At 44.3% G+C, this 26,718-nt stretch overlaps 1 protein-coding gene across 3 annotated transcripts in view; it reads left to right on the plus strand.

Annotated features, from left to right (window-relative positions):
* LOC100354908 (S-adenosyl-L-methionine-dependent tRNA 4-demethylwyosine synthase TYW1) overlaps nt 1-26,718 on the plus strand; it is a 210,166-nt gene that overhangs the window by 104,729 nt on the left and 78,719 nt on the right. For all 3 annotated transcript variants that reach the window (XR_011384574.1, XM_070064497.1, XM_070064498.1), the window contains one exon: nt 4,043-4,178. Coding sequence is in view for 2 of the 3 variants with exons in the window: in XM_070064497.1 (XP_069920598.1) it covers nt 4,043-4,178 (136 nt within the window). In the remaining variant the exon portion in view is untranslated. The remainder of the gene's footprint in view (nt 1-4,042; nt 4,179-26,718) is intronic.

Here is a 26,718-nt window from a genome sequence, read left to right on the forward strand (position 1 = left end):
TAAACTACCTGCCCAAAAGCTAGGAGAATACTGGTTGAGGGAATTTAAGGTTATCTCTGTCCAGTCATTAGCTGGCCACCAAGTTAACTGACAGACTCTGTCTGTCAAAAAAAAAAAAAAAAAAAAATTCCCTTTGTGTATCAGTATTGCATAGGAATGAAGGCAACGAGAGTCTGCCAGGTATCTCATTTTTAAAGATTTATTGATTTATTTGCAAGAGTAACAGAAAGGGTGGGAGGGAGGGAGAAAGAGAGAGAGATTGATTGATTGATTCTTCTGTCTGCTGGTTTACTCCTTAATTGCCCGAAACAACCAGGGCTAGGCCAAGCCAAAGCCAGCATTGGCTGGGTCTTCCATTTGGGTGGCAGGGGCCCAAGTACTTGGACCATAATCTGCTGCCTCCCAGGTACATTAACAAGGAACTGAACTGGAAACTCAGAGTAGCTAGGACTTAACTACTCTGATATGGAATATTGGCAGCCTGACTGAGCCACAGCACCCACCTTGTGGAAAATATTTTAACTATCTCTTTCCTGTCTCTGGTCAGAACATCATCACTTTTTTCCCCCTCCAAAGATTTATTTATTTATTTGAAAGAGTTAAAGAGAAGAGGAGGCCAGCCCTGTCACATAGTGGGTAAAGCCACCACCTGCAGTGCCAGCATCCCACACATGTGCCGGTTTGAGTCCTGGCTGCTCCACTTCTGATCCAGCTCTCTGCTATGGCCTGGGAAAGCAGCAGAGGATGGCCGAAGTCCTTGGACCCCTGCGTCCACATGGGAAACCCAGATGAAGCTCCTGGCTCCTGGCTTTGGACTGGCCCAGCTCTGGCAGTTGCGAACATTTGGGGAGTGAACCAGCAGATGGAAGACTCTCTCTCCCTCTCTCTCCCTCTCTCTCCCTCTCTCTCCCTCTCTCTCCCTCTCTCTCCCTCTCTCTCCCTCATGTCTCTCTCCCTCTCCCCCCTCTCCCTACCCCTCTGTAACTCTGCCTTTCAAGTAAATAAATAAATCTTTAAAAAAGAAAGACGGAGAAAGGGAGAGGGAGGGAGGGAAGGAACAAGCCAACGAATGAACTGTGTACCCAACGAGAACAAACTGTCCCTAAAAATCCTACACCCTATTCATGAATACAGAAACACTTGCTGAGACCTGAGGAGCACTGGACAGAGCTATGATCGTCCACCAGTCCATCTGACTTGGGCAAGGTGCACATAGGGTCTGGCCACCTGGAGGAAACTTGTTCAACCCCTTGTTCTTATCTATACATTGTTTGTCTATTCCTTCCTAAAATTATCCAGTGGTCTTCTTCCCAGCACACGCTGTCTCTGAAGATGTTTGTAACTGTTTGGTCGGAGGGTAGACACAAGCCTGTGCATGTTCCAGAAGGAGGGTAGACCCCAGCCTGTGCGTGTTCCAGAAGGAGGGTGGACACCAGCTTGTGTGTGTTCCAGAAGGAGGGTAGACACCAGCCTGTGTGTGTTCCAGAAGGAGGGTAGACCCCAGCCTGTGTGTGTTCCAGAAGGAGGGTAGACACAGCCTGTGTGTGTTCCAGAAGGAGGGTAGACCCCAGCCTGTGTGTGTTCCAGAAGGAGGGTAGACCCCAGCCTGTGTGTGTTCCAGAAGGAGGGTAGACCCCAGCCTGTGTGTGTTCCAGAAGGAGGGTAGACCCCAGCCTGTGCGTGTTCCAGAAGGAGGGTAGACCCTAACCCTAACCCTAACCCTTTCCCTAACCCTAACCCTAACCAGCCTGTGTGTGTTCCAGAAGGAGGGTAGACCCCAGCCTGTCTGTGTGTTCCAGAAGGAGGGTAGACCCCAGCCTGTGTGTGTTCCAGAAGGAGGGTAGACACAGCCTGTGTGTGTGCCAGAAGGAGGGTAGACACCAGCCTGTGCATGTTCCAGAAGGAGGGTAGACCCCAGCCTGTGTGTGTTCCAGAAGGAGGGTAGACCCCAGCCTGTGTGTGTTCCAGAAGGAGGGTAGACCCCAGCCTGTGTGTGTTCCAGAAGGAGGGTAGACCCCAGCCTGTGTGTGTGCCAGAAGGACCAAAGTGAGGGGGGAAACAGGAAGTTCTCGTGGTTGCCTTTGACCTCATTAGGGGAGGAACATCGAAACCCTTAGAAGCAGGCCTGGAAAGCAGCCCAGCATCTACACATCAAAGCCTTGCCCATGTCGTGTAGGGAGGGTCCCAGCCCTGGGGCCTTCCCAGGGGAGTCTTCCCAGCCACCCAGGGGGCTCCTTCGACTGTTAACACTGTGCTGATAAGGCACTGGAAGGACCACCGTGGCAGTGAACCGGAGGATGGAGGGTCCCCCTTCTCTCTCTGCTTCTGCCTCTCTCTAACTCTGCCTTTCAAATAAATAAATAAGTCTTGGGGCTGATGCTGTGATGTACAATAAAATAAAATAATAGTAATAATAATGAAGAGAAATGGGGAGAGATAGAGAGGGGTCTTCCATCTGCTGGTTCACTCCCCAAGTGGCTGCAGTGGTCAGGGCTGAGCCAGGCTGCAGTCAGGAGCCAGGAGCTTTATTTGGGTCTCCCATGTAGGTGGCAGAGGCCCAGGTATTTAGACCATCTTTCTCACTTTTCCCAGGCCATTAGCAGGGAGCTGGATCAGAAGTGTAGCAACCAGAACTTGAACCAGTACCCGTATGGGACATCAGCACCCCAGGCAGTAGCTTTACCCACAACACCACAACGCTGGCCCCAACAGCATCTTCACTTTCAGTAACTTTAGGTCTAGACACTTCTGACTTTTTTTTATATGTCACTATGCCAGATCACTGTAAGCGTTTGTTTAGCCTGCACTCTCTTAAAAACTGTCCACTAAATTCAACAACTTTCACTAAAAGTTAGCTTTAGGAATCCGCCTGTGTGTCTGGATAAAGAAGAAAAGTATGGTTTCTGTCCTTCAAAGTCCTACACTCAAAGATTAATAAGACTGATACTGACAGATATAAAAACAGCACATAAAACACTCGAAAGTGATGAGTTTTATGGCACGTGTATTAGAGCTCTGTTTTTAGAAGTTCAAGGACTTTGAAACAAAAATGTCCATAAATAATATTCTAGAGGTCGGTGTGGAATACATTGTGGAATAGTTAGAGCGAAGTCACAGTGGAGGAATCTGTAAGATCATTAGGGGAGACTTTTCTCCCTTTTTTGTTCTTGTTCTAAATTCACTGAAGAGAATGATTTACGAAACGCATTTGAAAGGGAAAAGTAGAGGGTTTTTGGAAGAAGTACAGTCTAGGTTTAAGGCATAATTTGCAAGAAGTCCAGGAATGAGATTATGAAAGGAGAATTTGAGAGAAGTGTGGAGTGAGTGGCGTTCACGGAAACTGAGAGAAGGCAAAGACAAGCAAGGCCCCGTGGCCTGAGCTTTCTTCTGGGAGGGGCTCCTTTGTGAACGCGAGGTTGCTGCTCGGACTCTGCATCGCTGAAAGAGATCATCATCGGTGCCCCCAAGGCCTGGCTTTAAACCCACTCCCACTTTCCGAGGCATGTGTGTGGCCCTGTGCCCTTTAAAGAAGACTGGAGCTTTGGAGGTAGGGCCTTGTTCCTTGGCAGCCTTCTATCAGTGAGTTGATGGCAGGAGATGGCTCACTCATCACAGACCCCACGTCAGTGTGAAGTCTCAGCTGTTTGAGTGGCAGAGTTACGGGGAACGTTAGGCCTGAGAGCACCCCTCATTGTGCTGGGATAATGCTGCCAGACTTAAAATTAGTGCTTGTTTTGTTTGTCTCCCATGAAAACCTAGTGTTTAAAGAGGGACTAATTTTAAGTAATTAAATGGTTTCAATTTATTAGGGATGAGGCTAGTCATTTTTAAAATAACCAGTAGACATCCCATTTTGTCAAATTATTAAAATGATTGCTTCAGTCTCCTGGGAGAAGTGCAAGCCTGTAGACCCAGTGAAATGTTTAATTACCACGTTGTTACAAACTTTAAGTTTTCTATCCTGGGCAGCCTGCTGCAGACATAATCTTATTTTTCTTTCTTGTTTTCTCCTTCTTTTTCTTTTTAAAAAATAATTATCAAGAAACCTCAAGCCAGTTACTCAGCTGTATGTCAGTGTGGATGCTAGCACCAAAGATAGCCTGAAGAAAATTGATCGCCCACTCTTTAAGGATTTCTGGCAAAGATTCCTTGACAGTTTAAAAGCCTTAGCAACAAAGGTAAGAATTATGACATCTTAAACATGAAGCAAGAAAGAAGGAAGAAAAAAAAAAAAACTGAGAGTATTTTTTCTTCTTTTTCACTTTAAAATTTTTAGAAAAGAGACTAAAAATCTTCAATGTTTTAGCCTTTCTCTTTGAGAAACCTTGAATGTTTATTATTCAGTATTTTAATTTTTGCAGTACAGTGATATCATTTGCCCCTCGTAGTGAGAGAAGTGTAAACAGACTTCCGAAGGTAAGTGATGAAACTTGGTGAGGTAGAAGTGTCTAGCAAAGCTAGAAGAGATCAGCAAACTGTGTGCTTAAATATGCAAGTTAATTCCCCTGTATATCTATAAACCAATTTCCTAGCTCATAAGTAACCCAGTCTCAGCATGTCCAAATTTAATGTCTTTACCCGCAAACAGTCGTCTCTCCTTGTGTGTTCCCTTAGCAGGGGTTGGGAACATCCAGCCTGCAGGCCGTATGGAACTCATGTGGGCTGGCCCTTGCCAAAGCAACCGTGGGTGGGACTCCAATTCAGTAAGTCTATAGCAGGCTAATTTTTAAGCTGGTGATTTTGTATGGCGCACGATGATGTTACAAATACCCAGCTGTCCCTTGGCAGAAAATAATTCCCCCCGCCTCCCCCCGCCCCGCCCGGTGCAGCTACCGTCCTGCTCTTCGATACCCAGGGTGACCTCTGGTTCCTCTCTGTAGCCTTTCCTCTTTCCTCTTTGCCTCTGCCCTGTCTACTGCTGCGTCTCTTCCTAGACTGCTGTAGTAGAGGTCAGATCCTTTCACCTTTCTAAGAGGTTCTTCCGCCTGTACCCAATCTGACTGATAATGAGAGTCACCACAGCAGCTTCGGCAGTTAGTTTTCTGCTCCTGGTGCCATCTGGGAGTCTGCTTGTCAGACATCCCAGGCGGCATTTGATGTGCAGCCAGATGTGGGAGTCACTGTTCCAGAAACTGTCCCTTTCTTCCTAAGGCCCAGCACTCCGACTCCTAACCCTTTCACCATCTGGCCCTAGCCTCTTTGTTGGCTCTGTTGCCCAGGAGGGCCATTCTCCCCTGCTTATGTCATTTGTCTGCCTTTTGTACCTAGCACTTTCTCTTCTCTGAGTCTGCTTGCTGTATCTTTGGATCTTGGGGTGTCCCTTCTTTGACGTAACAGAAACTCTGTGCTCCTTATAAACTCAACTTCGTTGTTATCTCTACTGTAAAACCTGTCCCAGTTGTAATTAGCTGCCCTCTTCTTCTTCCTCGGTTTTCCATTGATAAAAACCTTTGTTCTTCTGTTTGATGCTAGCCGCTCTCTTTCTGACTGGATTCCGTACTTTCCTCTGAATTCCACGTAGCAGCTGGCACAGCACGTTTTGTTGCATTTGATAAATGGTTCATAAAAGAATGAACAAGTGGCAACCCAATAGATCTGTGTCGTGTACCACATGCATTTTCCTGACTGAATAAGTTTTTATACCGTGTGCTTGAGAAGCTAAATCAGTGCCTTTGGAGGGCTGTTAAAACCTTGGCTTGACTTAAGAGATGAAAAAGGCATACTTCGGTTCCTAACTCTCTTGGGTTATTCATAAAGTTGGCAGTCTGAGCACTTCCTGGGTTCCTAAAATTAGTGGTCTTTGACGTTAGCTTCAGCCCTATCATCTTCACCTGTTGCTAAAACAAGAGCTGCACAGCATAAAAATCAGAATGGATTTAGATGGGGTAAATAGTAAGAGCTGGCAACACCAGGCACATCCAAGCTTGGAATGTGGGCTGTGTTCCGAGTCAGAATGTGGAAGGTGACAAGCAGGCATCAGTAAAATAGCTTAATATTACTTTTATTCTTTGGCCAAACTTTACCATGAATGAACTGTTACCTTGAAATTACTACCCTTTAGATGTGCAATTCAGTTATGATTGCTTCAGGCTTGACCTGTTGGCAGTAATACAGTGACTTACAGTTCCACAGTATTTTATCTGGGACTAGACATCTTGGATTATCTCCATGTAATTCTAGTTAGAAACATTTCCTTGGGCTATTTCAACCGTTTGCCCACACATTAGGGCAATTGCTTTCTAAGCATTTTGTAGCAATTAGAGTTTATGTTTCTCATTCTTGTATTGTTTATGTTGCCATTTAAAAAAGATGATCTGTGGCTGGAAGCTGCTCTTATAAGATTTTCTTTAACTTAAGCTGTTATTTCTATCTGGTATCATAAGGTATGGTAAATGCTATCCAGAAACGATTGTCTTACTGCTGCTTAACACTCGGAAGTTAAACATGCACAATAGCCAGGAAATGGAGAAAACCTAGGGTCCATCAGCTGATGTCTGGATAAAGAAAATGCGGTACACAATGGAATAGAATATGACTCAGCATAAAAAATGATGAACTCTGGGCTGGCGCCACGGCTCAATAGGCTAATCCTCCGCCTTGCGGCACCGGCACACCGGGTTCTAGTCCCGGTGGGGGCGCCCGATTCTGTCCTGGTTGCCCCTCTTCCAGGCCAGCTCTCTGCTGTGGCCCAGGAGTGCAGTGGAGGATGGCCCAAGTCCTGGGGCCCTGCACCCGCATGGGAGACCAGGAGAAGCACCTGGCTCCTGCCTTCGGATCAGCGCGGTGCACCGGCCGCAGCGTGCCAGCCGCGGCGGCCGTTGGAGGGTGAACCAACGGCAAAAGGAAGACCTTTCTCTCTGTCTCTCTCTCTCACTGTCCACTCTGCCTGTCAAAAAAAAAAAAAAAAAAAAAAAAAAGATGAACTCTTGTCATTGTGACAACATGGATGGAACAGGAGCTTGTTATATTAAAGTAGCCAATCACAGAACAAGTACCACATAATCTCACTCAAATGTGGAGCCTAAAAAAGTTGATCTCATAGAAGTTACACGTACGATGGTGGTTACCAGAGGCCAGGGAGAGTGGGGGGGAGGGTGAGAAAAGATTAACAGGTGTTAATTTGTAGTTAAATAGGAGTCAGAAGTGCTGGTGTTCTGTTGTACGAAAGGGAAACTATAGATAATGCTCATGTGCTGTATGTTTCTCTTTAAAAAGAAAAAAAAAACTAGAAGAAAGGATCTTGCAAAGAAATGTTAAATGAAGAGATAGGTAATGCTTATACTGTTTGGGCATTATACAGTGTATAGAAATATCACAAGGTACCCCATAAATAAGTATACTTTTTACATGTGAGTAAAAAATGTTTACATTAAACAGATATGTTGTAACCGTATTAGCTACAGGCATAGTATCACTAAATCTGATTTTTTTAAGTAAAAGTGTTATTTCAGATATTTTAATTAGAACATTCATTCTGTTATCTTCTCTTACTTTTTAAAAGGCTTTTAATATACCTACTACAGGAAATGTGTTTGCAGACAGGGTATTTGTTGAACTTTATAAACAATTAAGAAATTTGATTTATCCCAAGACTTTCAGCCTATTTATTTGCTAGTGCTACCCAGAGGAGAAGGTAGCCTACTTTGTTTTTTAATCTTGGCAAGTATAATATTTATATTTCCAGATCTTTATCCTTTGTCAAAATTGTTTGTTTTCAATATGAGGGAAAAATATATTGGCACTTGAGTATGTGGGAGCTCAAAAACAATTCCGTCAAGATAACAGAGCAAAAAAGTGTCGGCTTCCATTTCTGACCACGACAGCTGCTTATCAAGCGGTCCTTCTTCATAAAGAGAGAAATCCATCTTCCATGAGACAGCACTGCCTAGCGTTAGCAGGAGACTTTTTATCAGCAATGTGACCAGATGTGTTTCTGCGGGTACATTATGATGCCAAGGTCAAGATGCAGTAGGAAACTGAGGCACTTAATCCTTTCCCGTGTTTAAGCAATAACAATGATGTTCTTGAAACCTCATCTTTAAAAAGGAAAAAAAAGATAAAAATAATTACCTGCATTACGCGTTGTTGGATATACACAGGAAACATTAGCCTTTTTTCTGTGGCTGTTAGGGCGCTGTGACTTGACATCATTATTGGAGCACCATCGTTCCATTGTTAAGGAGGGCTTCTTGTACCTTAATGAGATTGCTGTGTATCTAATAATGAAATAAACCAGTGTCTGCCCAAGGCCCACAGTTTGCAAATTAAAATGTTTAATACTTGATCTTCTTAGTTTTGATTATAAAAAAAAAAACATTTTTGCTGATTATGGAAATTTCATGGAAGAGAAATACGAGGAAGCAGAGAAAGAAATTACCTGTAATTCCAGGATCTTGAAAGAACATTAGCATTTGAAGTGCTTTTTAAAAATCCCCTTTTTTGAGGGGGTAGTACTTTTTTGCATATGTGATTCAATTCTCTGTGTCACTTTGTTGTTAACATCACATCACAAGCATTTCCCATGCCATTACGTTTCTCAGTGAACTTCACGTTAAAGACAGCTTCATTTTTCATCCTGCTCAGTTTCCTGCTTGTTGGCCGGTAGCAGGGACTGGCAGGAATGTAGGATGTTCCCACACACTGTGCCTGTCCTGAGGCCTGACAGATTTCCTGTCCTTAATGCAGTTAGGGGGGAGCCTCACCTCTGCTGTTCCCAAGTTGCAGTGTACACAGATGGTCACTTTTTAACATTTCTAAAACTGGGTGCAACCAGAGGCAAAATGTCGTATCTAATGAGAAGCATTGTTGCTTTCATGAAGGAGAGACATAAAATAATGGTATGTCTTGGTAGAGTCGGTGGAATATTGCCCTTCCCGTCCATTTTAGGATGAGCTGGTGTCCCAGCGTTCTGCCTAGTTCCCATATTTATTGACCTGCTTTGTTTATTTTGACTTCCCATCACTGATGCCAGAGTCTGTTCTGGAGCCTTCCCTCACCTGGGTGATGTGGGTATCTTTTATTATCACTTTTGAGAAGGTTTTATCTTGGTCCTTTACCTCCACGTACCCGTGGGAATGCTCTCACCGGAGCCTCAGGTTTTCCGTGCAGCTTGGCCGAGATCATATTCTAACGTTGGCCACTTTTGAAATCGGAACAAGACTTTGAACTGTCACCCAAAGTCAGTGTCTGCAAACTGGCTGTTTTTCTCTAGTCCCAAGAAATTTCCTAGTAAATAGATTTCTGCCACACCCGACTTCTGCTGAAGCTTGTTTTAGGGAACTATGAATGTGTTGCATCTTGGGTTCCTGTTGAGGCATCAGGTCATATCCAGGGGTTAATGTTTCTATGGGTTGGAGATTCAAAGGACCAGTACAGTTTGAATATGTAGACTTGGAAGTCACGTCTTCACCAGTGGATTATACTCGAAAGCAAGGAAGAAGGTGGAATTACCCACGGAGTGTCCAAAGAGGGCCAAAGTAGTAGTCTTAGGGAACAAAACAAAGTAGTAGTCTTAGGGAAGATTTCAGAGTGACGGGATTACAGAGAGTGAGGCTAAGAAGAATTTGATAAAGATATTGGTTCAGTTCCATGCAGTGTGGTGTATTACATATACTTCAAGGGAATAGTGATATTTAGTTTTGTGAGAAGTCACCAAGCTCTTACGAAGTGACTGTACCACTTGGTGTTCACTGTAGCAGTGAGCTAGTGTTCCTGTTGCCCCAGATCCTTGTCAGTGTTTGTTTGTGAAGGTGTTTTGGATTTTGACTATTTTAATAAAGTGTCAGGCATCTCATTGTTGTTTTACATTTGCCTAATGATGTGATGTGTAACATTTTTTCATGTTTATTTACCATGAATAGATCTTCTTTGGTGAGGTGTCTGTTAAGGTCTTTGGCCCATCTTTAAGTTGGGTTGGTTTTTTTTTTTTCTTATTGTTGAATTTAGGAGCTGTTGTGTATTCTGGAAAACGGTCCTTTATCAGATCTGTCATTTGGAGATATTTCCTCTCAGTCTTGGGACCTTTTTGTCTCTTAACAGCGTCTTTCACAGTACAGAAATTTCTAACATGATTGATGACGATCAGCTTGCCAGTCTTTCTGTCATAGATCGTGCCTTCACCGTTGTATCTGAAAAGTTATCATCATTCCCAGGTCCTCTAGACTTCCTCGTGAATTCTACCCTCTAGAATCCTCACAGTCGTCCACTTAGATCTGCGATCTGTTCTGGATTAACTTTTGTGTTGGATCAGAGGGGCTGTGTCTTGATTCATTTTTTTCACATGTGGATTTCTATTTGTTCCAGCACCACTTGCTAAAAAGATGCGTTGATTACAGAGTTCAACCAATAGTATTAACTAGAACAAAAAAAAAATACTAAAAGGGATAAAGTATTAAATTGTACATCAACAGTCAGGACAAGGGCTGATCAAGTCACTGTTTCTCATAGTGTCCATTTCACTTCAACAGGTTTCCTTTTTTGTGGTTGGTTAGTTGTCATCGATCAGGGAGAACATATGATATTTGTCCCTTTGGGACTGGCTTAATTCACTCAGCATGGTGTTTTCCAGGTTCTTCCATTTTGTTGCAAATGACCAGGTTTCGTTGTTTTTGACTGCTGTATAGTATTCTATAGAGTACATGTCCCATAATATCTTTATCCAGTCTACTGTTGATGGGCATTTGGGTTGATTCCAGGTCTTAGCTATTGTAAATTGAGCTGCAATAAACATTAAGGTGCAGACAGCTTTTTTGTTTGCCAATTTAGTATCCTTTGGGTAAATTTGAAGGAGTGGGATGGCTGGGTTGTGTGGTAGGGTTATATTCAGGTTACTGAGGAATCTCCAGACTGACTTCCATGGAGGCTTAACCAGTTTGCATTCCCACCAACAGAGGGTTAGTGTCCCTTTTCCCCCACATCCTCTCCAGCATCTGTTGTTGGTAGATTTCTGTATGTGAGCCATTCTCACCGGGGTGAGGTGAAAACATCATTGTGGTTTGCCCTGCAAACTCGGCTGCAGTGGGCCGGAGCCGAGTGTTTCCCTTCCTCCTGGCCAGGTAGGCTCTGTTCAAACCCATGCAGGGCAGCTTCTGGTTAATACTTTCTTTTGGGAATAGACCTTAGTTAAGAAGAGCAGAATGGGCCGGCGCCACGGCTCACTAGGCTAATCCTCCGCCTAGCGGGGCCGGCACACCGGGTTCTAATCCCGGTCGGGGCGCCGGATTCTGTCCCGGTTGCCCCTCTTCCAGGCCAGCTCTCTGCTGTGGCCAGGGAGTGCAGTGGAGGATGGCCCAGGTGCTTGGGCCCTGCACCCCATGGGAGACCAGGAGAAGCACCTGGCTCCTGCCATCGGATCAGCGCGGTGTGCCGGCCGCAGTGCGCTGGCTGCGGCGGCCATTGGAGGGTGAACCAACGGCAAAGGAAGACCTTTCTCTCTGTCTCTCTCTCTCACTGTCCACTCTGCCTGTAAAAATAAATAAATAAATAAATAAAAAATAAAAGAAGAGCAGAATGGGCCGGTCTATTTCTAAAAGGACCCTTTCTTCCTACCTTCAACAGAAGCACAAAGGGATGTTTGTCCTGTATTCAGTGTGAGAGTCAGAGCGCTAGGAGGTAGAGTTCCCAGAATGTGGCCCTGTGGTGTGTGTAAGTCCCCGGCCTGTGCATGCTGAGCTTCCAGCAGGTTGTCCACTGTGGGTAGTGTTCCTGTCCTAGCACTGTTGCCGCTGGGTTACTGCTCCTGGAAGCTGTGATTACCCGTCTGTCTCCCACAACTTGAGGGGCAGCAGAACTGCCCTGTGATGGTGCTTCTCCATTGAATCTAAGAAGAGTCGTTGAGTTCTCAGTTGGTTCAGATTTCCACTCGTTGTTAGAAAATAATGGGGACCTCCAAGCTTCTTGCATCATGGACCGCAAAGTGGAAGTTCTGTTAGGAATAATTTTAAGTTTCAAAGTCGGAAACTGCCAGCTTTTTTCTTCAAGATCTAGTAATGGTCTTCGTCTTTGTAGGTTTTGCTTTGTAGGTTTTGCTTTTAGTTTCATGCTTATTTTCTTAGGATATAAAAATATTTATGTGGGGCAGATGTTTGGTGCTGTGGATAAGATGCTGTTTGGGAAATCTGCACCCTGCATAAGAATCCTAGGATCGAGTCCCAGCATCCTGGCAGTGTGCACTCTGGGAGACAGCAGATGATGGCCCAAGTGCTTGGGCCCCTGCCTCCCACGTGGGAAACCCGGATGGAATTTCAGGCTCCTGGCCTTGACCTGGCCCAGCCCCGGCTGTTGTGGGCATTTGGAGAGTAAATCTGGGGTTGGAAGTTTTCTCTCTGTCTCTGTTTCTCTCAGCTTCTCAAATAAATAAAAATGAACAAACATCATATTTTCCTCTTCTTGAGTGCAGTCAGGATGTGATTTAGGATTCAATTTCATTTTGTTTTTCAGTACCATATATCAAATGATCTGCCTTTTATGTGCTGATTGGATAGCTTTTTTACCATTTTTATGTATTGAAACTTGACATATCTTCTGGTCCATTCCAAGAAAATACTGTATGTGTTGGTTTTTTAACTTTTATTCTATCAGCAGGTAGTGTATTAGTCTGTTTTGGCTTACAGCTCAGGATCAGGCGGCCCCATTAGTCTGGTGTCTGGTTGAGGCCAGCAGTAGCAGAGCATGTATGGCCCATGCTGGGAAGCTGAGAGACTCGGGAAGCCTGCTCTGCTTATATAACCAAAGCTTTCTCCCAGAGACCTAATGACCTCCCACCAGGCCCAGATCTCCACACTTAATCTCTCAACCATTAGCATAAGACTTTAGGGTTCAAATGTCTGCCTGGGATTTGGGGAGCCAAGTCCTATACAATGTATAGCAAAGAATATGTCACACACACACATCTTTCTACAGTAGTAAATGCAACACTACAACACCCTTCTTATCCTTTGGGTAGTAATGGAGGGAGGGAGGGAAGAAGGAAGTATCATTATGTGCTTAGAGTTGTACCTACAAATCACATTGAATCTGTTAAAAGCTAATTAATTTTTTTTTTTAAATAAAATGCTTAGATAGCATCTTAGCAAAAAACAATAACATTTTAGAGACTTCACAAGAAAAAAATTATTGCATGGCTAGAAGAGTGAACCTTGAAAGGCTTGTGTTTGGCAGCCTTCCTCACTGCCACCATCCCTCCCACAGTCTGTTAATGGTGCTTGTGCTGTTACCCACCCAGGACAGCTCCACTGATGGTGACTGCTTTGCCAGTTGTCCCGGTTATGAACCAGAAGGTGCCTAAAGGAAGAAACAGTGTGTTTTGCCTTTCTTGCTCACTGTGGTGTTCAAGGATCTTATCACAGTATCTGACACATCATTACCACGTGATAAATATTTGATCGATGAGCAGATTGCATTTATCAACTCTTTTCTTTGGTGCCTGGTTGTCTCCCAGCAACCCTCTTTGTATAGTCGTTGAATGCTTGGTACTTTGAAACAAGAGTACCAAGATTTGAATTCTGGCTGTACTTCCTATCTCTTAGTAATGAGCAAGGGACTTGGTTTTTTCACCTGTGAAATGGGGAAATAACAGTGCCCCTTGTGACTAGACAGAAACATCTGTAAACATGGGAAATAGTAGTGTTTAGTTTTTTGAAAATTAATGCCGTCTATCACTTTTTGGTGTATGTGATTAAATATTTTGTACACATAAAAAATACAGTAAATAAGTTAATAAATACCATATAAATATGTATAGCTTAAGAAATAAAATATGATAACACATGCAAGAGCTGTTCCTATAAACCTCTTCCCTGTCGTGTTTCCTTCCTTTCCTTTTCACTGGTAATCAGTATTCTGTATTTGTGGGATTTATTCACAGGATTCCATTCAGTTTTGAGACTTTGTAGACTGCTGTGCGGTCTTGCACCCTGTAAACATCCCTAGTGTATTCATCTCTCCCAGGTGAGCGCTCTGTCGCTGCACAGTGTCCCGTTACTCAGAGCGGATTCAGACCCATGGCTGGAAATGGCTGGATCATCTTTACCTTCTCTCGGTTTTCTCAAAAGTGCTCCCCTGTGAGATTGTGCTTTGGAGGCAACTGTCTGCATTTCCATTTTCTATCCTCACAAATTAATGGTACTGTTGAGTTTTTAGGGGTGGTTAGTTTGAGTTAAAGTTTTATTTTTGCATTCCTCTGATTAGTGGAGTGGAGTGAGCTTTCATGTTTTTGGCCTTTCCTGTAATGGCCTTTCTGTGTCTTGCCCCTCCCTCCATCCCTCCCTCCTTCGTCCCCCCCCCCCCCTCGGCCTTTCTCTATAGCTTTAAAATCCATTATCTGTCTGTAATGCTCTTTCTCAACATTGCTAAGCTCCCCCAGGACTCTCCTCAGATGGCGCCTTAGCAGAGTTCCTCCTTGGCCATCCTGTGTAAGGTCTCATCCCCCGTGCAGCAGTTCCCAGCCTTTGTCTCTGCGTGGCCTTTTGCATTGCCTGGTCGCTGTCAGACCTGTGCGTTGATGGCTTTCCTCTCATCCAACTGGAGCACAAGCAGGGGCATCGTTAGCTCTCTCGGTGCTGTGTCCTGAATGCCCAGGCTAGTACTTTACCTGTGGTCTGCATTGAACAAATGGTCAGAGGACGAAGGCAGGAACGCATGCATCCTGGTATTCAGCGTCTCAGAGGTGATGACCTCTACCCTGGGCTGTGTAGAATGAACAAACAGATAACATAAGGAGGGCATAGATCCAGACAGCTCTGTGAGGGCAGCAGAGTGCATATACTCATCTGTCAGAGAACCCAGGGAAAAGCAGACAAGATTTCTGCTAGGCCATTGGGACTAAGCTGACAAGGATACAGTTGCCATTCTTAATTCTGCTAAATAGCCCCCTCTGCCACCACTGCCACTGCAACTGGATGGGCACTTGGTACAGTGGTTAAATCCCTCTTAGGATGCCCATGTTCTTTATAGAATTCCTGGCTGCCTCCTAGCTACTCTGCTTCCAATCTAGCTTCCTGCTAATGCACACCCTGGAAGGTGGCAGATAATGGCTGAAGCTCTTGGGTCCCTGCCACCCATATGGGAAGCCTGGGTGGAGTTTGAGTCTCCTGGCTTTGACTTGGTCAAGCCCTCTTTTTGCCAGCATTGGAGGAGTAAACCAGTGGATGGAAATGCCTCTGGCTGTCGCTTTGTCTCTTTCAGACTTTTGAATAAAATAAAAATAAATAAATATTAAAAATAACTTCAGAACCACGTAAAGAAATGAATGCTTTGTTTTTTTTAAGAAATTGAGATATATTATATATCCTAAAATTTACCCTCGTAAAGTATGATTTTTAGTATATTCACCACTATCTACTTCTAAAACATTTTACTCCAACCATATTTCCTTTTTGATTTAGCATTAAAAGGCCTTTTAAAACACTGTTATGGGAATGAGTGTGAGGTCAGCCTTTAAGCTGTCGGTTAGTACACCTGCATCCCACATCGGAGTACCTGTGTTCAATTTCAAACTCCGGCTCCCAACTCCATCATCTTCTAATGCAGAAACTGGGTGGCATGGTGATGGCTAAGTGACTGGGTTCCTGCCACCCACATGGGAGACGTGGATTGAGTTCCTGGCTCCCAGCTTTGGCCTAGCCAAGTCCTGGCTGTTGCAGGCATTTGAAGGAGTGAATCAGCTGGTGGGAATGTTTCTCTCTCTCAAAAAAAAAAAAAAAAAAAGAGAGAGAGAGAGAGATAGAGGACAAAAAAGCATTATGTTGTATGCTTACATTGCCTTATAAAGGACTTACTATTGTCCAGGGCCACTATACCTCTAGCGTGTGGCCAGCAAACCCATCAGAGCTTGTTGGTGAGACTAGCTAACAGTTTCAGTCATAGAACCAAAAATAAGGCAGAGCATTGTCTCTGCAGACAGCAGTATTAAGTTGTCATGCTTAATGATGGCTCTAGTAGCTGGCATCCATTGAACAGTCTGTAAGTCCTGTGATGCCGATCCTTCACACCCACGAGCAGCATTCTGTTTTATCCTCACACATGCAGAGGTGGAGTCTGCCTGCTGTCCTTGTTTCACAGATGAAGAAGGTGAAGCTCCCTGAGTTGTTTGGCTTTATGTTATTACGTTCTTATCTTCAGCATTTGCTTATTCTGCATAACCGAAGGTGGAGGTAATCAACTCTGGGAACCTGAATACCAGCCAGGAAAATCAGGCTGGTGTTTGAATCCCTGTTTAGCCTCAAAAATGCTTCAGTTTGCTGGTCATTACTCTTCTTTCAGGGAAGTAGATGTCAGCCTGCTGCCCAGAGTTATCACTCCCCTTCCCTTATTTATCCTTGTTTATACTCAGTTCCTTGAACTTTTTCAAGACTCCACATATTTGGATTTCACGTGGTTTTAGTAACTAGATAAAATGCTGTTAATTTCATTTTCCATAAAATTTTTGAAATACTGTTGTATGACATTTGTGTTATATAGTGTGATATGAGGATTTTCATGGGTTATCATAAGTTTATGAAAACATAATTATATAATTCTATAGTAGTCAATTATTAAGGTATTATTAATAATGTTAGAAGATGTCATTTGGTCTGAATAATCTCTTAAATTATAAATTACCTTTTTCTCCACATGGGAGGAAAACAGTTTTTGATATAGTCAATGTCATTGATTATGTCTGATGTACGGTAATGACTGTGGCAGTAGTCTTTGTAATTTGGTGAAGCGTATACTGTATATTAGTACTGGATTCACCATAATAGTGAGGTCAGCATGCAAAACAAAATGATTGTTAAAACTAGTATGTTTAGGGCAGGCGTTTGGGGTAGTTGGATTGCCTCGTGGGATGCCTGCATCCCATATTGGAGTGCCTGGTTTAAGACATGGCTTCCCCATTTCTGATCCAGCTTCCTGCTATTGCACACCCTGGGAGGCAGCAAACGATGGCTTCAGTTCTTGGGTCCCCACCACCATATGGGAGAACTGGGTTGAGTTCTTGGCTTCTGGCTTTGACCTGGCCCAGCCCTGGCTATTGCAGGCTTTTGGGTAGTGAGCCAGTAGATTGAAGATTAGCCCCTCCCTCCCTCCTGCTCTCTACCTCTGTCTCCCTCTTTCAAAGAAAAAAATTAAAAATAATTACTATATTCATCTTTTTCTTGTTGATTTAATGGTTGAAAACAAATTTGCAAAGCATTCTTGTTTTCTTAAAGTTCTTTTGATTCAAGTAAGCTCCTTCTTCTACCTTTTTTTTTTTTTCTTAATGTATTTCAAAGCCAGAGTTGGCCAGCACTGTGCTACAGTGGGTTAAAGCCCTGGTCTGCAGCGCCAGCATCCCACATGGATGCTGGTTAGAATTCTGACTGCTCCACTTCCGATCCAGCTCTCTGCTGTGGTCTGAGAAAGCAGAAGATAGTCCAAGTGCTTGGGCCCATGTGGGCCCATGTGGGAGACCCGGAAGCAGCTCCTGGCTCCTGGCTTCAGATCGGCACAGCTCCAGCCATTGCAGCCATCTGGGGAATTAGCCAGTGGATGGAAGACCTCTCTCTCTCCCTCTCTCTCTCTCTCTCTCTCTCTCTCTCTCTCTGCCTCTGCCTCTCTGTAACTCTGACTTTCAAATAAATAAATAAAATCTTTAAAAAAAGAAAGCCAGAGTAACAGAGAGAGGAAGAAGAAGAGGAGGAGGAGGAGAGAAAGAGGAGAGAAAGAGGAGGAGAAAAGGAAAGGAAAGAATCCCTCCACTGATTTCCTTCCCAAGTGGCCAAAAGAGCTGGGATGGGACCAAGCCAAAGCCAAGAATCAGGAATTCCATCTGGGCCTCCCAAGTGGGTGACAGGCACTCAAGTACTTAAGCCGTCGTCTGCTGTCTCCCAGGTACATTAGCAGGCCGCTGGGTCAGAAGGGCAGTAGCCAGGACTCGAATTGGCACTCTGATATAGGACGTGAGCATTCCTAGCCACAGCATGATGAGCTGTGCCGTAATGCCTTCCTCTACCATTTGCTGGAAAGAAAGCCCCTCAGGGCCGGCGCCGTGGCTCACTAGGCTAATCCTCCGCCTTGCGGCGCCGGCACACCGGGTTCTAGTCCCGGTCGGGGCGCAGGATTCTGTCCCGCTTGCCCCTCTTCCAGGCCAGCTCTGCTGTGGCCAGGGAGTGCAGTGGAGGATGGCCCAAGTGCTTGGGCCCTGCACCCCATGGGAGACCAGGAGAAGCACCTGGCTCCTGCCATCGGATCGGCGCAGTGCGCTGGTTGCAGCGCGCCGGCCGCGGCAGCCATTGGAGGGTGAACCAACGGCAAAAGGAAGACCTTTCTCTCTGTCTCTCTCTCTCACTGTCCCTTTCTCTCTGTCTCTCTCTCTCTCTCTCACTATCCACTCTGCCTGTCAAAAAAAAAAAAAAAAAAAAACTCCTCGGAATTCCTAGTTCCTTGCAATCCATCCTTGTTTGTTGGTGCTCTTTCTCTTCTAAGATTACACAACCTTTTCTAACGAGAATTGCGGGAAATTCCTAACTGGGCTTTAACAGATCGTATTGGATTGTTCTGCCTATCGGAAAAGTTTGTAAAGAGCACTGTCCAGATTGCACTGGATGAAATGTTCCTAAACTGGTGTAGTTAGGCATTCACCCTGAGGTGGAAAAAGGAATGACTCCTCCCTGTGCTGCCAGTATCATGGTGGCATTTGTAGCTTGTCCTTATGGGCAGACTCGTGTGGTCAAGGTGTGGATTGAGTCCCAACCTTAACAAAAACAGTTGAGTCTACAGGAAGAACCCATGCCGCCCTGTGCATCAGCGTCCTGTTAGGGGGTCCTGTTTTTTTCTGTCCCTTAGGTGCTTGGTAAGGGTTCCCCTAGGGAGACATCATACCGCACTGAGAACAACGTTGTCTTTGCAGCAGAGAAACCTGCATTCCACCCGTGCACCTCTTATTCTGGATTTCAAGGGTCTGAGAAACACTCCTGGAACCAGAAACCTGGAGGCCTGTTAGCGATGTGGAACAGACCCCATGCTTTTGTTAAAGGTCTAGAGTGGTCTTTGGGGAAGGGCGCTGGGCAGCTTCCAGACTGTGGTCATAGGCTCGCTTTGCCAACCTTCTGCACATGACAGGGCAAAGCAGGGTGTTGACCCCAGCCAGCACAGCTCCTCTGCAGACTCCTTGCTCTGTGGAGCTTTGGCTGTTATGAAACCTGATTTCTAGAACATGCATAGCCACTTCTAAACCCAAGACATTGACAACAGAATCCCACGTGATCTTCTGGGCCAGGACATCAGCTTTATTTCTTGATGTTTTTCTGTATTTATATTTATCCTGAATTTTGCAGTCCTATAAGTTTGGACTGCCCTAGACCAGTCGTGACTCCCTGCTTCATAGGAACCCTAAGGAATATACTGTGTTTAGCCAAGCTGCCTTTGTTTGGCCAAACAGAGAATATAGGGGCACCGAACTGATAACCCTCCTGGGAAGTCAGGGACATCCAGTGATTCCTGAGAATTTCCAGGTGCTTCTGGCCAATCATCCTACCATTTGTCCGTAACGAACACCTAGAAGATTTAAAGAATGGTCTTGTCTCTGTTGAAACTGGTCAGGGGGGCTGGTGCTGTGGCGTAGCAGGTAAATCTGCCACCTCGCAGTGCCGGCATCCCATGTGGGCACCGGTTCGAGACCCAGCTGCTCAACTTCTGATCCAGCTCTCTGCTGTATGGCCTGGGAAAGAAGTAGAAGATGGCTTGTGCCCCTGCACCCACATGGGAGACCCGGAGGAATCTCCTGGCTCCCGGCTTCAATTGGGGAGTGAACCAGTGGATAGAAGGCCTCTCTCTCTCTCTCTGCCTCTCCTTTTCTCTCTGTGTAACTCTGACTTTGAAATAAATAAATAAATCTTTAAAAAAAAAAGAAGGAAAGAAACTGGTCAGGGAACTCTGACAAGGATAGGAGTCGACTGCCTACACTTGTCCTTAGCCACAATCAAAAGCAATGAGAGAGCATAAAGTGGAAGCCAGCCCTGACCCTCGGGGAGCTCCACTGGAGCAGTCAGGCTGGGCTCACGCTCTGGCCGTCTCCCCCTGGCAGGGTGCTCTGCTGGGCGCCAGTGCTGCTGCACGTGCTCACGGAGGGCAAGGCTGGGCGAGGGTGCCCGGATGCCCTGGTACAGTGATGCCTCAAGACTCCAACCCTGGTCCTCAGCACTGATGAAACCCACAGGACATCGTGGACCCCTCAGGGACAGCATCGCAACTGATGAGCCTGTGCCCGGGGCCACACGGCCTGCACTGATGCTGTTCCCGCCTCTCGGAATTCTGGGATCTCAGGCAGCGTCCCTGCCCTTCACTTGCCCCATCTGTAAAATGCAGGTAACAGCACACCTGCATCCTAGGACTGTGGTGAGGACTGGATGAGTTATTATAGGAAGTGCTCCCTGGCAAGACTGGGGCACAGAGTAAGAATTTTACTTAAAAACCTCCAAAACGGCTGTGATGAAAACTTCTAGTCTGTCTGTCTGTTTTTTTTGTTTTTGTTTTTGGTTTTTTTTTTTTTTTTTTTTTTTTTTTTTTGACAGGCAGAGTGGACAGTGAGAGAGACAGAGAGAAAGGTCTTCCTTTTCCGTTGGTTCACCCCCCAATGGCCTGGCTCTGCGCCGATCCGAAGCCAGGAGCCAGGTGCTTCCTCCTGGTCTCCCACACGGGTGCAGGGCCCAAGCACTTGGGCCATCCTCCACTGCACTCCCTGGCCACAGCAGAGAGCTGGACTGGAAGAGGGGCAACCGGGACAGAATCCGGCGCCCCGACCGGGAGTAGACCCCGGTGTGCCGGCGCCGTAAGGCGTAAGGCGGAGGATTAGCCTAGTGAGCCGTGGTGCCGGCATAGTCTGTCTTTCAAATTAAAGACTTTTTCTGTGCTAAAATTTTTTTTTTAATTATTAATTTGAAAGCCAGAGAGCTCTCCATTCTGCTGGTTCCCTCCCCAGTTTAGTCCCCACAGCATGGGGGACAGGAGCCTGGAACTCAGTCTGGGTTTCCCACAGGGGTGGCAGAGACCCTAACTGCATGAAACGTCCCCTGCAGCCTCCTAGGGTGTGTATCTGTGGGAAGCTGGAATTCAGGGCCAAGCTGGGACTCAAACCCAGGCACCGCAGTATGGGAAGCCGGCATCCCCAGTGACGTGTTACCTACCATGCCAGATGCCTGCCCCTGTCCCGAATTTTTTAAATGTGTATACTCAGTGTAAACAATGTCTTAAATTTGTAAATCATATCTTTTTTGAATATGTGCACGTTTAAGTATTCTAAGTTTGCTTGGTATTTCTGCTCTGTATCTTTATGCTCAGACCAGAAATTATATTTTAATTTATTTATTTGAAAGGCAGAGTGACAGAGAGAGAGAAGAGACTGATATAAAGAGATATTCTATCCCCTAGTTCACTCCCCACATGGCCACAATGGCCAGGACTGGAACAGGCCAAAGCCAGGAACCCAGAATCCTATTTGGGTTTCCCATGTGGATGACAGGGGCCCATAGAACTTGAGTCATCTACTGCTGCCCTTTCAGCTACATTAATATGGAGCTGGATCAGAAGCAAGGCAGCCGGGACTCTAACTGGTGCTGTAAACACCAGCTCCCAGAAATTGCCTTGTCTTACTTCAAAGTGTCTGTTTATTTGTGGATCCTTTTGCGTCATGAGTTTTTAAATGGAGCAGAGTTTTGTGACATTCAAGGCAAATATCTACACACAAAGTTACACACACTCACATCTTTTTTTTTTTTTTTGGTAGACTCTCCAACTAAAAAATTCATATCCATGTTCAGCAGGAACTGTAATGATCACCATATGAATACGGGAGTTTCTTTGCCCTCGTCTCACTGTCTTCTCTGTGAATCGTTATTCTGCTTCATTAACTGTTAGTGGAAGAGGAACAAGAGCCCTTGTTTCTTACCCTTAGACCTTACCAAATATTTACCATCTCTTCTTTCTTTTCCTGAATTTTTTTCACTTATATAATGGTTTGTTTTAGATGACTGGGGGGGGGGAGATTTTTTTAAATTATAAGACAGTAAAGGTGAATAAACTTTAAAATGTACTAAAATATATCTTAAACACACTTAAACACATAATCATTAACTAAGACCAATAATAATGTCAAGACAGGTAATAGATAGACTGAAAAACTGTACCAATAACCCTTACATATAGATAAACATATTAATAAGTAAGCAGGTCCTCCCATATACCTCTGGTGAGTTCATTTGCTACAGCCTCTTTTTTGAAGGTTACTTTTATGGTAGGTATTAAAATTAAAAAAAAGTGTGTACTCTGAATGAGTAGTTCTTCTCTAGTAACTCATCCTGAGACCTGTATCCCTGTGCTCTAAAAGGTGCACAAGATTATTCACTGTGGTAATGAATAATCCCAGAAGACTGGAAGCCAAGTACACGCCCATCAGGGAGCTAGTTGCGTAAATTATAGTGCATCCATGCCTTTAATTCTTTACTACTTGGGTATCAGGGGAAGGTAGGGAACTTTTGGCTGTGTTCTTTGACCTTTTCAGTCTAATACTTATTTTCACTTTTTTATTTTTAAAGATGTATTTATTTGTTTGAAAGGCAGAGTGACAAAGATTATCTCTCTGTTGGTTCACTCCCCTCACCCCCACCCCAAGAAGCTGTAACAGTCAGGGTGGGTTAGAGTGAAGCCAGGAGCCTGGCACTCAGTCTGGGTCTCCCACTTGAGTGGCAGCAGCTCAAGAACTTGGATCGTGTTTTGCTGCTTTCCAGGCTCATTACCATGGAGCATGATGGGAAGTATGGAGTAGCCAGAACTTGAACCGGCACTCCACTGTGGGATACTGGCGGTTCCTTAACCGTCTGCACCATAGCACCTTCCCTTGGTACTTAAGGATACTATCAGAAGCTGCTCTCAAGATCATTTTTCTAGGGAAAGCAGCTGTAAATTTTCTAAGTCTTCTTTCTCATATTTAAAGGCTATTATTGGAGTTTGAGCAAAGCAACAACAATATGGTAGACAGTAAAAACTAGCAGAGAGCAGAAATCTGTCACAAACCACATCATGGCGCGTTATAGAAAATAGGATTGGCTGATGTCTCATGTACAAAAGATTTTGCCTTGAGCTCGTGTTTCTTCAAGTTCGCATGTGCTATTCCTGAATCTTTGAACCAACACATGAAATAATTTCCCAAGACTCGTGCTAGTAATTACTCACCTTGAACGTGTGTTGACCTCCACTTGGTGCAAGTGGTTGCCGGAAAGCTGTCCTATTCCACCTCCATCTTTTTGTTTGTTGCTCCTTCCCCACTCACCCAGCCGCTGGAAGCTTTCAGGCAGAGAGGTTTTTACAGAAAGTGGTCATCAATCGCAGAGTTTGCTGGAGGCTTTCCACTCCCCAGAAAGTGAGCATGATGGTGGTGTGTGACTCCAGCGCTGGCACTCCACCAGCCCTGTGACCTCGGCCAAACTCCTGAAAACCTGAAAAGTCTTTGCTTCCTCACCAGTTAATGGGGTTGAGAGCAGTTTCCAGCTGGCTGGACTGTGTTTTGGAATTAAGTGATACCACATGTAAAACTTCACATGTTGCTTGCATATGCGCTCGATAATGTTAGTGTTATCATTAATGAAATTAGGTCAGATTTAAACAGCGACCATTTGCCCTCCTAGATAATGTTTGGTCATAAGTGATTCAATATTTTGGGCACTGTGTATACTACAATCAGTTTACCCAATTCTTAGTTCCAGCTTGCTTGTTTTAAGTCCTGTGCTAGGCACAGGGATGTAGTTACAACTAGGATGTGATTAATGCCCCAGAGGAATTGCAGTCTTTGCAAGCACAAGACAAATAGACAGTTTCAGCACAGTGAGAAGTGCTGGAGTACAGAGCTTTACAAGGGCTACAAGAGCATAAGGAGAGATGGTGGGATCAGAAAAGGTTTCCGGCAAAGGGTGGTTGCTGAACTGAGTACTTTTATTTTTGTTTTGTTTTTAATTTAAAACAGACTTGCAGGGCCAATGTTGTGGCATAGCGGGCTAAGCCTGTGCTTGTGGCGCCAGCATCCCATATAGGCACTGGTTCTAGTCCCAGCAGCTCCTATTCTGATCCAGCTCTCTGCTATAATATGTTTAATAAATAAATATTAATAAATATACGTGTAATATATAGATATATAAGTACACAAATAATAGTAATTAATATATAAATAAATATAAATATATATAATAAAATAGTAAATCTATAGCAGGCTAATTTTTTAAAAGATTTATTCATCTCTTTGAAGGTCAGAGTTAATAGAGAGGAAGAGACAGAGAGACAGATCTACCTGCTGGTTCAGTCACCAGATGACTGAAATGGCTGGTACTGGGCCAGGTCGAAGCCAGGAGTATCATCCCAGTCTCCCATATGGGTGGTAAGGGCCCAAGGTCTTGGCTTATCTTCCACTCCATTACCAGGGAGATGGATCAGAAGTGGAACAGCCAGGACTCGAACTGGTACCCATATGGGATGCTGGCATTGCAAGTGGTGGCTTTACCCACTATGGCACAACACCAGCCCTGCAGGCTAATTTTTAAGTTGATAATTTTGTATGGCCTGCAATGATGTTGTAAATATCCCTTTGGGCCCTGGCAGAAAAAAGGTTTCCCATCCCTGCCAGGTGATTGGTTTTCTAGAAGAACACCTCTTTGATTTAATGTCTGCACTTCATATGGCATAGACGTCATTCAATAAATGTTTTAATTGATATTACAAGAGTGAAATGTATGCTTATTTTCCAAAAATGTAATGCAGTATTTTAAGCAAGACAATATACAGGAGGAGCCTTGGCTGCCATCCCAGGTACAGTCAGAGTCGGATGGGATGATGAGAAAAGCTCACCAGCTGTCACGGAGGGGACTGGCTTCTGTGGCAGTGATGCTCACCGAGGCCACCTTCCTTACTGGGCAGTTGCTGTTAGCTGTGTTGGTTGGGTTGGTTTTGGTTATTGGAACAGGAAGCAAAGTCTTACAATCATTGTTCCACATGCGGGTGTTTTATCCTGTTTTAGTTTGATTTTGAGAAATTCTGGAAGTTTCTGGTTGACATATGATGTTTTAATCTTTCCTATTTAAAATAGCAGGAAATATACTTCCTTTAGAATTTTTATGTCTCCTGTCAGATTTCATGAACAGATTACAGTTCTCAACTGTGAAATGCCTGTGTTAGGGTATGTGTTTCCTATGCTCATTTTTTCTGAATGTCTCCTTGCCACCTACAGTATTTTAAATTGCATTTTGAAAATGTATAATATTCAGTGCAACATTATTTATATTCTCTTTTATTATCTTTATAGTATTTATTTAGACATAAGATTGAGGTTTTGATATGTGCATAGTTATAATCCTATTATATGTATAACTTTATGTCCTTTGCAATTTACTTTTCCATCCTGTGATAAAATCTTTCTCTATAATTTTCTGATAATGACGGATTGCCTTCCTCTAAAAACTGTTAATTCCATTGTGTTTTTTATGATGCCCTTTCATGTGTGCATAAAATCTAATATACTAGACTGTAAAAATGCTAAAAAAATCTAAACTACAAAAACTGTATTTACTCAACAAATATTTATTGAATACTTACTATCTGGTAGGGATTTTTCTAGACACTGGAAATCAATGAGTAAGGCAGATAAGGCCTTCTCTAGGAGGAGGGATAGAACATAAATATGTTATATGTTATAGCTGATCATTATAGATCCCAGTAGAGGTATGTTTTATATCTAATGTTTTGAATAATTTCACCAATGCCTCAGGATTCTGGAATCGTTGTGGTATATGTATGTATTCTTTATACTCATTGAGCCAGATGACTGTCAGTTAAAAATGTTGTGGGGGAGAGTCGGTGGGGTGGTTGTTAAGATGCTGGTTGGACACCTACCTTCTGTGTTGGAGTACTGGGTTCAAGTTCTCACTCCACTGCAGACCCAGCCTCCAGCTAATGTGCACCCTGGGAGGCAGCAGGGAATGCTTCAAGTGCATGGGTCTCTGCCACCTGCCCGTGACACCAGGATGGAGTTCCTGGCTTCTGGGTTTGGCCTGGCCCAGCCCCAGCTATTGCAGGCATTTGGGGAGTGAACCAGCAGATGGAAGATCTTTGTCTCTCTGCCTTTCAAATAAAAATGACAATAGATAATTTTTAATTAAGTTAGTTCTGGCATTTTTGAGAGGTGGTCATAGGAGGGTTTACTGTGTGCATTAACTTTTGGTGTGAAATGATCACGACCTGTCCCTGCAAGTGGGTATTGGAGAAGTCAACAGCCCCCTCCCCCAATCCTGAGAGACCAGTGGGCATTTTTTCCTGCCACAAAGTAGATTTCATCCTCTCTAATTTCCTTCAGATGGAATCATTCAAGGCCATTCATCTTAAGGTTTATTGTAAAAGTTTTGGGATAGCCGTTGTCGTTTTGGAGATTATAATTGAACCCGTGTATGAGAGCCACTGTGTTTGATTTATGAAGAGACGCGTTTAGAGGAAAGGGAAATTAACAAGAATAATCAGAAGTGGTTTTTTTTTTGTTTTTTTTTTTTTGTTTTTTTTTTTTGTTTTTTCTGTTGAAACCAGAAAGAAGGAAGCACTTTCTCAAAATGACATTTGGGAACCTTTATTAGAGCATCTGGGGACTAGTAGACACTGTGCCAGCATTTCTGTTTCAGTTACGGCAGCATGAAGGTAACCTGCTCCTCCGCTGGGGGCCCCTAAGGAGCC

This window comes from Oryctolagus cuniculus, chromosome 19, assembly GCF_964237555.1.
Source record: "Oryctolagus cuniculus chromosome 19, mOryCun1.1, whole genome shotgun sequence".
Classification (NCBI taxonomy): Eukaryota; Metazoa; Chordata; class Mammalia; order Lagomorpha; family Leporidae; genus Oryctolagus; species Oryctolagus cuniculus.